The sequence below is a fragment of the Primulina tabacum genome, chromosome 6 (assembly GCF_025594145.1).
Source record: "Primulina tabacum isolate GXHZ01 chromosome 6, ASM2559414v2, whole genome shotgun sequence".
NCBI lineage: Eukaryota > Viridiplantae > Streptophyta > Magnoliopsida > Lamiales > Gesneriaceae > Primulina > Primulina tabacum.
Window position 1 is genome coordinate 12,729,486 of NC_134555.1, and position 16,157 is coordinate 12,745,642.

The 16,157-nt window shown below is 34.7% G+C and overlaps 1 protein-coding gene and 1 long non-coding RNA gene across 2 annotated transcripts; one reads left to right on the forward strand and one right to left on the reverse strand.

Annotated features, from left to right (window-relative positions):
- Positions 1 to 6,062: 6,062 nt before the first annotated feature.
- Positions 6,063 to 15,822, reverse strand: LOC142549164 (protein FMP32, mitochondrial-like). Its single transcript, XM_075657979.1, has 7 exons — positions 15,401 to 15,822; positions 15,153 to 15,284; positions 14,976 to 15,035; positions 6,772 to 6,848; positions 6,646 to 6,702; positions 6,457 to 6,523; positions 6,063 to 6,352 (listed from the first exon to the last, which is right to left on the reverse strand). Exons 1-7 carry the CDS (start codon positions 15,551 to 15,553, stop codon positions 6,233 to 6,235), a joined length of 666 nt encoding a protein of 221 aa, XP_075514094.1. The 5' UTR covers positions 15,554 to 15,822; the 3' UTR covers positions 6,063 to 6,232.
- Positions 7,231 to 14,968, forward strand: LOC142549165 (uncharacterized). The gene is made up of 3 exons (XR_012821109.1): positions 7,231 to 8,273; positions 8,447 to 9,628; positions 9,674 to 14,968. It is a non-coding gene; the product is annotated as an uncharacterized LOC142549165 (long non-coding RNA).
- Positions 15,823 to 16,157: the final 335 nt, after the last annotated feature.

Consider the following 16,157-nt stretch of genomic DNA (forward strand, 5'->3'; position numbering starts at 1 on the left):
ATGGCAGCGCCCTGAGCACATTTTTATCATGTTTTAAATGTTCGTGCGTCATGTATATGATTTTTATGAAATTATGATAAATACGGTGAATATGATGATGTTTTTTGAAGGATCAGAGTTGGTTGTGACTGACGATGTATATGTATATGATGACATGAGATATTATGAGCTGAGGCCAAGGCTCAGTCAACGGGTAATGCTGTCGCTGATGTTCCCGCCACCGGGTACAACGGTTTTATAGATGGATCCATCTAATAGAGCTGATACGAAAGTCATAACTAATGAACTGAATCCAATTAAAAAGAAAATGTATACGTATAGGATGACATGGTGAGTTATGCTTTGATAGTTTGAGCTTATACGACACATTTATGTTCATGCTTTTAAGTTCACGAAGTATATGTTGATTTTGGCATTTTTCACTGCTGCGTGCCATGTATATGTACTTGTTTTTCCTGGTACAAGTGTGTTGAGTCTTTAGACTCACTAGGTATGTGTGATGCAAGTGAGCTTGATGATGAGGGGACTGGAGGTGCCGAACTCTGAGTAGGTGACAGACCCGAGGACCGCATGTTTTCCACATTATGATTTATGATATATGAGAGGATATGAACATTTTTATACGTTGATTTTAAGATCTTTATTCGTTTATGTTTACGTAAAATTTTGGGATGAGTTTGGTTATTTTAAATTTATTATTATTCCTTAAGACATGATATCTATCTCACTTATTACTTGCGTCTTTCAAGTAACCTAATAATCAATCATACCAAACTTTCTAAAAATATTTAACCCTAACAAAGGTATAATTTAAATTTTTAAGATCATGCTTAAACTAATGCTACCTCAAACTTACGTTCTCAAAATATGTTAACTTAATGTCTAATCTTATAACTTAACTAATTGATCAACTTTACCTTAAATTGTTAACACTCTAAATTCTTAATTTTTCACAACATTATTTCACTAAAACTTAAATTTTCAAGCCCAATATCGATTCATCATATAATGTCCTTGATTATAATTCCTAATAACATTATAACCCTGATATTACAAGGTTCTAAATATCTCTTCAAGCCCAAATCATCGAAAATTCCTATCATTAAAAACATCCAATTCTCACTTATTGGTGAACTAGTCCCCGAATTTATTAACCATTGCAACATAAATTCCTAATTTCCTCGAAAATTATCCAATTGGCCCTAAATTTTGAAAATTCCACAATTACCCGTAAGTTCTTGACGTTTCTAATTCCATTTTATAGGTTTCCTGTAACATAAAGTTCACTCATCTTAAGCTTATTACACTCAAAATCATTTCTCATAACCAATCTTACCTTTCTATCAATACCTAAAATCCAAAATTATACATTTTTATACTTCTAAAGATCGTCATATTCTTCGAATCATTATTCCTTATATGAAATTCTCAAGAATTAACTCTACTAATGACCACGAATCATCAATATTTTCTTAGAAAATCTATATGTCTCAAAATCATTCATAATCTTCAAGATTAACTTATGACCCAAAAGTAGAACATCCGTGCTACTAACCAAAAATTAGTATATTCGAATCATTTTCAATCTCTCCTAACGCCCAATATTCGAATTCTTAGACATGTCCAATTCCAAATGTAACCCAAATGCAATCCAATCTAGTTTTCAAATTATTTAATCCTTAAATCGTGTAAATAGCTAAACATGTACTGTAAAACATATTTAATGTAAACACGCAGGTGATAGCATTAAAAAATTTAAAACATTTAAACTTGCAGACTTGAGGCTTGACGACTGAGTTTCTGAACTCAACACACCATAAACGTTATAACAAGTACATATATATATCATGCATCAGTGAAAAGTACTGTAATCAACATACATTTCATGATCTTCAAATCGTGAACTTAAACGTATCGTAATAAAGTATAAAGTGTCAAAACATGTCTCAACATATCATCATATGCGTAATCTTATTCTTTAATTGAATTCAGTTCATTAGTTGTGACTTTCATATCAGCTATATTCGATGGATCCATCTACGTATAACTGTGATATCAGGCGGTGGGGACATCAGCGACAGTATTACCCATCCACTGAGCCTTGACCTTACATGTCATCGTGTACATATTCGTATTATTCACAACCAACTCCCATCCTTCAAAACATGTAATCATATTCATCACTTATAAAAATCATGCATATACGTAAATTTCCTTATAATCAAGCATGCAACGTATTTTTCAACTTTACATAAAAAGTCATGTTTGTGATAATGTATACATTTAAAACATGTCAATTTGTGCTCAAGGTGTTGTCAGGACTGATAACTTGATCCGGGTGCAAAATGACCAATTTGCCCTTGAAAACCCTAATTGATCGTTTTACCCCTGGACCTCAAAATTTCGACCCGAAGCCAACCAAACATCTAAAAACACCTCAAAACAAATTTATAATCGTTTTATAGACGTAACCTCGAGTCCGTTTCATAACTTATATGATTCGTTTTAAAACTTGGACCAGGGTTCCGGTTTCAACCAGAAACTCAACCAAACTTTTCCCAACTTAAACCATGACTTGAACCTGCATCACCAGCCCTTAAACCACTTATTTCAGACCACCTAGGACCCTCGGAAAAAACCAAACATCTGCTGGAATTATTTCAGCACGTAAGCACCGAAAACCCTAGTGCGCTAAACCGTCGAATTATCGATCCTAAGCCTAACCAACCCGAACCAGCCTTGAACCATTGCTATCAAGGACCAAGATCAGACCGAGGACGCCCTACTGGACCAACCCTAGACACGCCTACAGCTCCATGCGCTCGGCCGTGCATGAGTTACCCGAAAATAAGCCAAACCCGACCCTTCTCAACTCATGCATCTCGACCGACTCCTAGGTTGTGACCAGCCGCGATTGAGCCATCTAGGACCACGTTTCAGACCCCTTAGGATCTGCACCGTGGCTTGGTTCAACTACCCAACAACAGGTCCTCCTCCCAAAGCCCGAACTAGTCCCCTACATCACATAAATACCCTAGGTTCGATCGGCCCTCACCAAGACTCGACCAGCTCGTGACTCCAGTCCCTTGACGCCTTAACCCTCGACTTGTACAGCCCTTAAAACCTAGCCCTAGCAGCCCCCTGCACAAGCACCATGGAAACGTGAGTTACATGCAAACCTATGCATATTTTCGTGCAAGAATTATATAAAATCAAAACCACCAGATAGATTGATGGTTCCTCATGCAAAAACATACAAACCAACATATATTGATTTGAATGATGAGAAAAACGAGGTATATGGCATGTCTTTGCGTGTATTACGCTCGAAAACTTGATATAATCGCGTAAACGGACACCGGGGGGACGGGGCAGAGTTCTTATGAGATTTTATTGAGAAAACCAAATAAAATAGCTGCTGAAGGCACGAGCTGCTGCTGGTGGAAATGGAAGGGGCGACCATTAGGAAGTGATTAGGTTTAGGGTTAGATAGTATTTAGGTTAATATAATGTATACTAATGGGCCATTAATAATAATTAAAGAAGTTAAAAGAGTTTTAGGCTCATTAAGCAATAAAATAATTCCGCCAAGCCCAATAACAATCCCGAAAAATATTTCGTTTAGGTATGTTTTTTAAATATTGTCCAAACACTCAAAAAGTCATCCGACTCGCTAAAATTTGCGTACCGGTTAAAAATATGACCCGACGGGTAAAAATACTAAAGCAAGATTCATTTTTGAAAATCACACTTATTTACACGATATATTAAATTAAATAATTAAAAATAATTATTTAATAAAAAAATTTCCTTAATTATATCCGATCTCCGTTCAAGTGCGAAATGCAATTAAAAGCTCTTATGCAAGAAACTTTAATAAACCATGCAATAAAACACATATTAATGACACAATCCAGTTTTAAATGCATTAAAAATGATTAAAAAATACCTAAAAAATTTGATAACTTGCATGCATGTAGTTCACGTGGACATTCAAATTTTTGGGACATTACAGGTTCTGTTCGGGAATTTTTAAAAATCCTCGAATAATTCGAGAGGGGTATGATAATACTATCCTCATCCTCAAACTCACCCCGAAAATAATGTTAATATTGATATTAATATTAATATTGATATTATCACTAATATATATAATAATAAGTTTTGGTTCGGGAAATCCCCAAACTTGTCATCGTCTTGTCCCATTAATATTTTTGAAACAGGGATGAGACGAGGGTGAAATTCGGGGACAAGGATAGAGATGAAAAATCCACCTCCGCCCCGTCCTATCGTCATCCTACTTGTATAAAAATTGCATTTTACATATGATTAAGAAATAACCTTGTACATATGGGAGATTCATTGAATAATAAATTAATATTCAACTTTTTCATAAAATGAATTGATAATTCAACGATATACCTTTAAGCAATCAACAGTTTATTTATACATATAAATTAAATAAATTATATATGAACTAATGAATTATCATGTAAAAAATTATCAGAAACAAATATGAACTAACATAAATAAAAGTGAAGTTACGAGTTTTATATTTTTTGGCACATAAAAGTAGTCAAATACAAATCTTTTAAGTATATTAAACAATTAAACCATTATTCATTTATTAAATAAAATACTAAGTTTTGTAGCTAATGAAACGCAGTAAGCATGGCATGTATAACTTACTCAATTCAAATTTTCAAAAAAAAAAGATAATTATTTAAGTAGTCATATTTTAAGAAATCAACAAGAAAATATATCATATATCTCTCGTGAGGGTGACCGTTGAGCAGCTGGTGGCTGGCAAAACGCACGTGTCGCAATATGAATGGCTTAGGGTAGTACCCAGTAGCCAGCATCGAACTAACCGTTAATATCATGACAACTACATAGAGCCAGACTAGTTTTCTTCACGTAGACATGTCAAAATGGGTTGGCGAAGCGAGCCAGCCCACCACCCGCCGCAACCCGTCATTAGGCGGGGCGGGGCGGGGCCGGGCGGGCCAGCCCGCCTCTAAATTATCAACCCAGCCCACCTTGGGCCGCGGCTTTAGGCGGACCGACCCGCTTATTTTTTTAAGAAAAAAATTTTAAACATATTTCAGTCAAATAGTTTCATAAAATAATTAAAAACATTGAAATAAGAAATTAAGAAAGCATACAACATAATCTATAAAAAGTAAAGTGTTTAAACCAAACATGAAGATTGAGTCATAGAAGAGAACATAAAGTCGAGGAAAGAGACGGCTGTAAATTTTAAAAATTATTATGTCTTCAACAATACACATAATTAGCAAACCTCCGTCAGGTCCACAAAATTTCACTGCAACTTGTCGGACTTCAAATGAAACCACTCTTGGGTTAACAAACAACTGTTATGCTTAAAAATTATTTTAAGATTCATGAATAAAATTTACATGAATTTCTTTCCTTTTGTTTTCTTTATGTATATCTGTAAATTTTTCTTTTTTATTTTCTTTATGTATATTTGTTGTAAGAGTAAATCATCAATAAATTTGTTCTAAGAGTAAATTATCAATATATTTGTACTAACACATGGAGGCGCATGAAACTTATTCCAATTTTTATTAAAACTTAAAAATATAAAATTTATCCTAATTGGCCCGCCCCGTTTGGGCTTGACCCGTTTTGGCCCGCAACCCGAACGGGCTCAACTCATTTGGCACGCCTCTAAACGGACTGCTATTTTATCAACCCAACCCGTTCAATTTTTATAGCGGAGCGGGTCGGCCCGACGGCCTAATTCAATTTGACAAGTCTATCCTAACGTATGTTCTAACACTGCCGGTCAATGAAGGCGATTTTTGCTCGGAAAAGGGGAAGAAAACATACATAGATAGATGCATAAACCCTTTATTGATGGATTTATTTGAAAAGTGAAGCGACTTGAATCCAATATTTGGAAACGAGCCATGTCAGAATGAAACTCAAAACTAGTACAAAAAAGAATTGGAATTATCCCATTATTTGGTTATTATGCATTACGTCGTACATACCAATCTTAGTAAAGAACACAAACTATTAGAAAGTCTATATTGATTGAAATCTTGGATCATTGAAACATGAATTACATTGTTGTTGAATAGGGGAAACAATGTCAGTCTGTCTTTCAACCTTTTAAGCAGGGTATAGTCAAGGATTTTATGTAAAATAAAATCAGAATAAAATCCTTTCTTCTTGAAAAGTTGAACAAAGTCGCACTGCAAGCTTACATCAGAATGCGGAGCACAGCTAGGCCAACAGCAGATACGGAGGCAAGCGTACCTATGCAGTACTTAATCACATCGTATTTTGCTGCTTCCAATTGAGCCCGCAATGCATGAATTTCCTGAGATCATACAATATTACAGATTTTGATCAAATGGAGACTCTTGAGGTTAAAAATACAACTAGTTTAACTGCTATATTGCTTCACCAGTTGTATGTACTTACTCGATCAAGTTTGTTAGTGAGGTTAGTCGTTTCTTGATTTTGATTGTTTAGCTCATCCCGAATTCTCCTGCATAACACCAAAATTTGAATAAAGCACAAACAAATGGTAAAATACACTTGTATGTAGGTGGAATATTTCTTCATCATTTGCTTGTAACTAATTCGTGAATAGCGATTAGGCTAACTCACCCCCTCTCTAGATTAAGATCCAAACGCTGCCCAGCATTGACTTTGTCGACTTCATACCTGAAAAAAAGGTCATTCTCAGAGACAATCAGAAGTATAAGCTAGGCGACAGACATTTTTCCAACAGACCTTAGCTCACTACGCATCTTCTCTATATCACTCTTTAGTTTTTCCGTCTCGTGTTGCAATAGAGAAAAATGGTGGTCCTGCATTTGGTGTCAGATGAACTAAGTTTAAATCCAAACTTCTTTACGAGGAAGGGCGCCCAACTAGACAAACAAAACATACACTAGAAAGCAAATGCTGGTTGTTTAACATCATTAATGGATTAGAACAATTACCGCAGACTCGTCGAGGAACACCATTATTCCTTCGAAATTTTCCAAATAGTTTTCAGATTAAACAACGTTTTCACTCAAGATTTTTGCACTAGAGAGATTTATCGCGTTAAAGTTCTTCCTTCAACTAAAGATGAACAGCAACATATTTTTCTAGTGGAAAAGCAAGAAAACAAGGAGTATATTCTTGGAAAATGTTTGACAATAAAAACTCACGGAATAATTGAATTAACACACGCGATCATTTACTCTTTGTGGTACAAGCACAAGCAAAATTCCTGCACAATAAAGAGAATTATATACCCATTGTTCTGAACAAATAAAGGAAAAAGAAAAAAATAACATAACATCACTGTCTGTTGTTTTACTTGCACCAAGTGTAAGAATTAGGGTAAATCAGCAGCCTAATTCAATGTCAGCTAATTTTCTGTAGACACTTTGTCTCACAAATTTAGAACATCTTTATCTAACACAAACATTCAAAAACTAGTCGGTCATCTAAAAAAAATTACTTAGTAAATATCAAAGTCAAACTTCATACGCTTTCTGTCGTTAATCAATATAAACCCAAAAAAACAACATTCAACATCAAGGGTTATAGCAAACCAAATTCACTCAATTCCTATGACACAAGTGTATCCTTTAAAACTCGGGCTTGTAACTCTAAAATGTTAGCATTTATGTAGCATGGATACCCAAAAAAATTTTTTTGCAGTATCGGACACGGATACGGATATGACATGCAAATACGTATACCTGATACGGCAAAAGCCATGTCGTTGACTTTTAGAAGTCTGACCAGTCGCATTTGGAAACGATGAGGACACATTATGGATATGGCATAGATACGCTTTTTCCGATACGTTACAAATATTTAAAACATTCAAGGGTTAATCTAAAAAAGTCGAATTTTCTGATGACTATTGGGAGATAATTAATAAAAAGGAATTGGCCTCTGGGCTTTTAATACCCTAAATTTCTAATCAATCTTTATGTCTCTAACATTCTACTCAGTTCTCTTCTTGGCTCTCATCGTCTATTCACTCCTCTTAAGTCTGACGCCCGCCTTCCTTTTGCCATCGACGATGCCGCCGTTCGCCGCATGTAAGCCCTAAATTATTGTTTCTGACTTTCTGTTCCACTTCTCTGAAATGCTCGCTGCATATAAGCCGCCCTATTTTGCTATGGAAAATTTCAAAAAGAGAGCTTACAGGATGATGTAGATGATTATTCTCCTTTGTGGAAATTTGTAACCAAGATTGAAAAGGGAGCTGGATGAGGAAATGTTACCTGGTCGTGTAACATACATACTAAAGTGTGCAAGGAATCGTACTTGAGGGTGAAAGCACACCTATTAAAACTCAAAGGCTTTGGAATTTTCAATAAAAAATTTATATATAAATATATATATATATATATATATATATATATAATATTATATATATTTTAATGATAACTTATTCTAGCCGTATCGTATTTTACAGTTTCAAAATTCACCGTATCGTATTCGATACGATATCCGTACCTGTATCTATGCAACATAAGTTAGCATGAATACTTTGTTTCACGTGTACTGAGGCATCATGTAGCTACAATTTTCAGTGGCTTTTGGGCAATATTTCAAATAAATATGAAACACTTCAATTTTTTTTATTTATTTATTAATCACTTCAATATTTTTTTGTGTGCATGTAAGTTGTGTTTTTTGGTTCAAGAATATACGGCTCACTTGATTCCTTGAGGTTCGTTGCAAGGAGGCAAAAGAAAATTTCTTTAAAAAAAGGAAGAAATAAACAATATTACATTTTCCTTTTTCAAATAAGCGCATCATTTTCAGTGAAGCACGCACGATGCTGTGAAAGATGCCCTTCAGGCGTGAGGCTCATCCTGGCCTAGAGACACCCCAGGCTCACTTATGTTAAAGAGAGGTGCCGCTCAGGTCAGACATGAGGAGCTGCTTATCTGTCCTATTCCAATTTTTCCTTCTTCAATGTTCAGGATTTGAATAGTAAACTATTTCCCATGGCATCCCACCCTCGACCACTACCCTCCTACCAAAACCCACCGTCTGGAAACTTTGGCAATGGCGACGGCTGCCAGCAAGTTTTAGGCTTTTAAGAATGATTTTAGCTCATTTTTCATTTATTTCATACTTATGGGTAAATTTCTAACTATTTTGTTGATTAAAATTTATTCATTTATTATTTTACCACACTTTTTAGCAAATAATTTATGTTCAACTGACTTGAATTATGATTTTGGGATATACATTTATCGCTAATAATCTTAATTTGGTAGCTTCGTTCTTCATTCGAGGTTCACAACTCCTTGTTTATAACTAAATATTAGTTTATTGCTAATCTTATTGTTAATGCACTGTGTTTAAATATGAGTCATAACTGTTCTATATAAAAATGGTGCTCTTGAGAAGTATCATCTTCGAAGCCCTCAATGCCTTGGTGGGCCTTTCATCCTTGGGGACTATAAGCCCACGCTAAAAAGACGTACAAAGCAAAACAAGTTCTAAGATTAGACCTGAAAGGCAACGAAGTTCTTTCCATAGCTCATATTCTTCACAAAACAACTGAAACTTCACTCCCAAACATTATGCTAGAAGACATGAATAGCAAATAACTAGAACGTGAAAGGTTGATTAATGTAACTAAAAGTAGCAAATAACTAGAACGTGAAAGGTTGATTAATGTAACTAAAAGTCTAAGACCAAAACAAGTCAGTCAGTATTTCCAGAAAGGATAATAAACATCCCAATCAATGAAGAAGTTTTGATTTGCTTTCCCACACATCGAGAAAAGAAAGGAAGAATTGGATCCGCTGAGTTTAGAAACACTAACAATCTTGATTTTGCTAATAACAAAACATGTAAGTAACATATTTACCAGTGTTCTAAACCTCGGGCTAAGCGGCCTCCTAGGCCGCTTGACCGCACCGAAAAGGTTCTAGGTGGCCTAGGCGGTTCAGCGGGCCTAGGCGTTTAAAGTTATTTTGGGAAATTTTTTTGGGGCTTTAATTTTTGAAAGCTGAATTAAACTAGAACATGACATAATAAAGAATTATAGGCTCGTGCTTTTAATTTTTTGGGATTAAAAGCTCAATTAAAACCACGATTTGTTGGCTTGCGCTTGTCCTAACACGCCACTCTCATCTTCTTTGTCTATTTACTTCTGCACACATAAGAAAATCGAACCAGACCCTAAAGGTAATTTTTTTCTTTATTTTGATCTCTTTTGCATTGCCTATTATTCTGATCCGCCTTAAGCAGGAGGAATGAACCAAGTGTCAATTGGATTTTAATAAAGTTTGGGCTGAAATTTAGTTTAAGATTTATTACAAGTTTCTTGATACCGTGGAATCCGCCTAGCGACGCCTAGGCCCTAGGCACTAGTCGGGCTAGCGAATTTTAGAACCATGATATTTACTTAAAGTGTGAAGTTGCAAGCTCATGTTGGAAGCTCGAACTCGAATTTAGCAAATTGCTAGACTCTGGCGAACTAATCCAAATGACTAGCGAGCAAAACTGTTGGAAAGCCAACTCAATTATCTACAAGACAAATTTCAGGCCGGTCAAGTTAGTTCGGATGTTATCTACGATAACCGTACCCCCACAATGTCCAGCCGAAAGCTACATATACAGCAAACGACTAGACTTGACCAGTTCTGATATTTTGTTCATATCTCGCAAACCAATTATCCAAATGACAACTGGGCAAAATGGTTGGAAAGCCAACTCAATTCTCTACAAGTCATATTTTAGGCCAGTTTGGTTGGTTCAGAAGTTATCTATGCTAAAAGAAAGCTGCAAGATCGAGCTGGAGGACACGGATACAGCAAACGGCTAGATTTGAAAATTTCTAGTATTTAGGTCATATCTTTTAGCACGATTATCATAATGGAACAATTCAGCATGCATTACAAAGGTGAGAAATTGATCTACAAACCATCTTCCAAAGTCAAAGAATGGTCGGGGCTTAAGAAGTTAATAAATCTCGATTAAGTTGATGGTTCTGCAACACGGATATAGTTGTCGGCTAGACATGAGCAGTTCTGGTATTTTGAGTATATATCTCTCTTAGAAACTCAAAATTGAGTTGTTCTTGATTCTAAGTAAACCTAAAAGAAAGATCTACAACTTTCATGTGCCTAACTTTTGCCCAAAAATCGACGAATCAAGAGTTATATTCAAGAGAAAAGAGCGGCTAGACTTGGAACGGCTCAATAATTAAAAAAAAACGACTTAATATCAAAAAGTGGCCAGAAAGTTAAATATGATTGTTTTAATGTCAGAAACAGTACAATACATTTCCAAACGGTCATATTCTTGTTTCAAATGCTTATATCATTCTCGGAGGCCATAAATACAACATCTTGAAGATCAAACACAAGTTTTTGAAAAAGATGCAAAGCACAGGTAGCCTATATAAAGAAAATTAGCTAAATGAGAGACAAATAAACTATAAATGGTTAAATCCTCACACACAAATCACTCCCAGAAAAGAGAGTTGAACTTCAATAAATAATTGAGTGATAGTGTTCACACAAAGACAATAAAGATTGTGTTTGTAGTCTTGGCATAATAGACGTTAAACATTATGTGGATTTTGAGGTTGCGGCCTACAATCGAGAATATGCTATGACTTTTGATTAGACAATTGATAAGACCTAAGTCGAAATGGATTTGTACGAAGAGTTGCATAAATCAAAGTCTTCTAGTGATACTTTCCTAGGTGAAAGAAAAAATAACGTAGGAGTTGTTAATCTCCGAACATCCATAAACAAATTTGTGCATATTTATTTATCGCGTTTATTTACTATTGCTACTTATGCATTATTGAAGCATTTTATGTGTCTTCAAATACAAAATATTGCATAAAAACTGTTTGATTAAATGATTCGACCAAACCGTTTTTATTATTTCAACTTGTATATCTTTTAAATGTTTTTCAAAATGTTTAATCAGTTTTTTAAAGAGATTATTTTGAATTTTTTCCGCTCGGTTTTGAACCGAATTCAAAACAATTTCTCGATGCCCAGTTCATTTTTGAAAATTTCAAGAATGAACTATTGTAGCTCAATATTTGTCCTTCAATCGATCATATCAAGTGGTATAAATTTTTGAAAGAGCATTTGAAACTTATTTTATCTTAAAATTTCGTATTTTATGAATTTCTTAATATATATATGCATGCTTGAATTTTCGAGCAACTTGCAACAATACTGGGAAATGATGCAACTCTTGGCTCGATAGCTCAATTGATGAACTGTTTTTTGCGTTGCAAACTAGACTTGTAGAGGATTGCAGCAGTATAAAATTTGCAGCCTGGTTATGCTCGAGGAAAAATAGTTTATTTGTTGAAGTCGGACAATGTATGTTGCGGCAGAAAACAGGGTATGGACAAAGTTGAAGTTTTTGTCAAGAAGTTCAAAGATGTTGCATTCATCAATTGAAGAGGCAATTATATTCAAATTTGAAACATACATCATGAAAAAAACTCATTACACTCGTTCTAAAATTTTCATATTAATTAGCAATAAGTACTTTAGTTTGTTGCCAACATAATATTCTACCTTGTGTTAGCATTTCTTTGTGTTTTAGCATGGTTAGCAATTCCCTTACATTTATGATTGTGCTTAGCTTTTACTAAGGGATTCTCTTAAATGTCTAATAAATAATAAGGCAAATATATCTTTATTTTAGGTTGCTTGAAATTTTAAGTTAATATTTTCACTTTTTGGTGAAGTTTGTTTACTCAACTTGATATATCTATGTGTCAAATATATTTCAATGTGAGTTGAGATTAGATATTTTGTTCTATTATTTGCGCATTACATATTTTGAAAATACCATCTTTTGAAAATATGTTCATTGGTTAGTCTATCCCTCTACTTTTATCAATTTTAAACTTTCAAAAATATAGGGGGATAGCTAATTATAATTCGGTGGAGATTAAATTTAAATCTTGAGTGGGACAAAAACTGTGTTAATTTGTTTTAAAATTAACATTTTTTATTCTCACAAAAAAGGGATAAATATGTTAGATAAAATCATTTTTTATCCGAGCTTTGTGATCATCAAAAAGAGGAGATTGTTGGGTTTAAAAACACTAGCAATTTTGATTGATAACAAAACCTTTTATTGTGTTTTTAATATAGTTACTTAAGTGTGAAGTTGCTAGCTCAAATTGGAAGTTGGAACACCAATTTAGCACACAGTTAGACTCAGGCGAGCTGCATTGTTTCGATAATATCTCACAAACCAGTAATCTAAATTACCAGTGAGCAAAATGGTTGGAAAGCCAACTCGATTCTCTACAAATCATATTTCAGGCCGATCAGGTTAGTTCGAACGTTATCAAATGTCCAACTAGAAATCACATATACAGCAAACGGCTAGACTTCACCAGTTCTGGTATTTTGTTCATATCTCACAAACCAGTGATCCAAATGACAATCGGGAAAAACGGTTGGAAAGCCAATTCAATTCTCTACAAGTCATATTTTAGGCCAGTTAGGTTAGTTCGAACGTTATCAATGCTAACCGGATGCTGCAAGATTGAACTAGAGGACACGAAAATAGCAAACGGCTAGACTTGAGAAGTTCTTGTATTTTAGCCATATCTCTTAGCTCGATTATCGTAATGGAACAATTCAGCAGGCGTTACAAAGTTAAGACAATGATCTACAAACAATCTTCCAAAGTCGAAGTCTGACTCGGAGCTTAAGAAACTAATAAATTTTGATGAAGTTATTGGTTCTGCAACACGGATACAGCTGTTGGCTAGGCATGAGCAGTTCTAGTATTTTGAGTCATAAAACGTAAAATTGAGTGATTCCTGATTTTATGGAAAGCTAAGAGAGTGCTATAACTTTCATGTTCATCATTTTGCCTAGAAATCGACAATTCAAGAATTATAATCAAGAGAAGGGAGCGGCTAGCCTTGGTCCGACTAGATCTGGAACGCTCAATGAACAGCAAAAACAGCTCGATATCAAAAGGTAGCCAGAAAGTCTAATATGATTGTTTTAATGTCAGAAACCGAAAATACTTTTCCAAACGGTCATATTCTTGTTTCAAACGTTCATATCTTGGAGGCCATAAATGCATCTGAAGAAGATTCAAAGCATGGGCATCCTATGTAAAGAAAATTAACTAGAATGAGAACACGCCCAAGTTTGAGGATACCTATGAGAGATATATACATTGTAAAATATTAAATCCTCTTCTTCGTAAAAAAACATTAAAGATTGTGTTTGTAGTCTTGACATAAAAGACGTTAAACATTATGCGGACTGAGAGGTTGCAGCATACAATCGAAAATGTGCTAGGAATTTCCATTAAACAATGGATAAGTTCTAAGTCGAAATGAGTTTGTACAAAGAGTTGTATAAATCAAAGTCTTCTAATAATACCTTCCTAGGTTGAAGAAGATGTGACGTAGAAGTTGTTAATCTCCGAACATCTGTAAACTAATTCGTGCATATTTATTTATCATGTTTATTTACTATTGCTAATGTTTTATATGCACGGGTGAAACACTTGTGAATTTTTCAAATACCAAAATATTGCATAAAGAGTGTTTGATAAAATGATTCGACCAAACAGTTTTTATTATTTCAACTTGTATATCTTTTAGATGTTTTTCAAAATTGATTATTTTGAGTTGCTTCTGCTCGGTTCTGAACCGAACTCAATACAATATCTCGATACCCGGTTCATTTTTGAACATTTCAAGAACAAATTATTGTAGTTAAATATTTGTGCCCCAATCAATCCAATCAGGATCTTTGGACCTTCATGACACTTTTTACAAAGTTGCTACTTATCCGCCAAACTGCAAATATATTTTTGAGTAAAATGAATTTACCAACTTAACACTGTATATCTTGCAACTAAGAGAATAGCAACTAAATTACACAAACTAATGAGAATTTCAATCAAAAGAAGTGAAAAAGATAAAAAACGAGTAATACGAGCCACACCTGAGAACTTTTAACTTCAGTCTTGAATTTGGACAAATTGGAATCCTGTGCCATCTCATTCTGCAAGACAAAATTAATATGTTCCTTTACAAACACAAACGCAGGTAATACATATTCATCCATAAAATAAACATTGAAAATTAAAAGGAACACCAAAATAACGGAGGAGGTACTCACTTGCTGCATTTGACCTTTAGAGACAAAGGAATGAGAAACATTCTCCAAACTGTCATTCAGGACTTCCGTCATAGCAGCGGTTATAGCCTCAGCTTGCTTGGAAGGCAAGCCTTGTGCCTCCAATCTCCTCACCTAACCAAAATCAACCAACCAATCAATTAATTAAGTCAAATACATCCAAAATGAGAAACTTCACACCTTATGACAAACATACAGGAAAATGTAAAAAATAAAAGTATGCAAATTACAAGAGCCAAAGTATCGACGAGGAAAAGACGTTTCCCATTGGATTTAAGAAGCTCGGTCATCTGCCTAGATTCAAACCGGCGGCTCGGGCAGAACAACTGAATTCTGCTGGGACCGACCCCAAACTGTACGGCACGCCTACAAGCCGCCGCCATCAAACAACAATACAGGCGAAATATGAAGCAAAAGCGAACTTATTTCCCAAATGGACCCGCGCAATGAAGCCACAAAATCAAGCTGAAACAGCGATGAATTGCAGCAAAGAGTTAATTACAGCTAAAATATGCTGCAGAAGCTAAGCAAGCTATGGAGAAGGGAAGAGAAAAACGTGAAGGGGGAAGGAAGTAAGGGAGAAATGGAGGAGTTGCTGATTCCTAGGAGAACGATCGATGATTCAAGCCTTGGTTCCATTGCTGAATATTGGAGGCCAATTTATTTATGCTTTCCGATAATTAAAATTAAAATAAAGCGCGTTTGAATGTGCACTAAGCGCTTTTGATTCAAAATTAGTTATCGGAAATAAGAATTGTTAAATTCATTAGATGCGCCAACCGTAATTTGTTTTTTATTTAATATATAATATTGTACTATTGAACGCATATCTTTTTGAATTAAAAATTCTTTCTGGATAAATATTTTTTTTAAGATAATCTATCGTGTCATAATGTAGTGAAATTCAATTTTTAATAATATATTCAATACTTTGAATTTCAAAAAGAAAACTTATTTGGGAAGTGGAGGGACAATTCAGAGAATAAT

Excerpts from the sequence above, each read along its gene's own strand:
- LOC142549164 (XM_075657979.1), bottom strand. The coding sequence starts at position 15,553 with ATGGCGGCGGCTTGTAGGCGTGCCGTACAGTTTGGGGTCGGTCCCAGC. Across the intron at positions 6,849-14,975 it reads CTGAAGTTAAAAGTTCTCAG|GACCACCATTTTTCTCTATT; the intron begins GTGTGGCTCGTA and ends CACCAAATGCAG. Across the intron at positions 6,703-6,771 it reads AAGATGCGTAGTGAGCTAAG|GTATGAAGTCGACAAAGTCA; the intron begins GTCTGTTGGAAA and ends CCTTTTTTTCAG.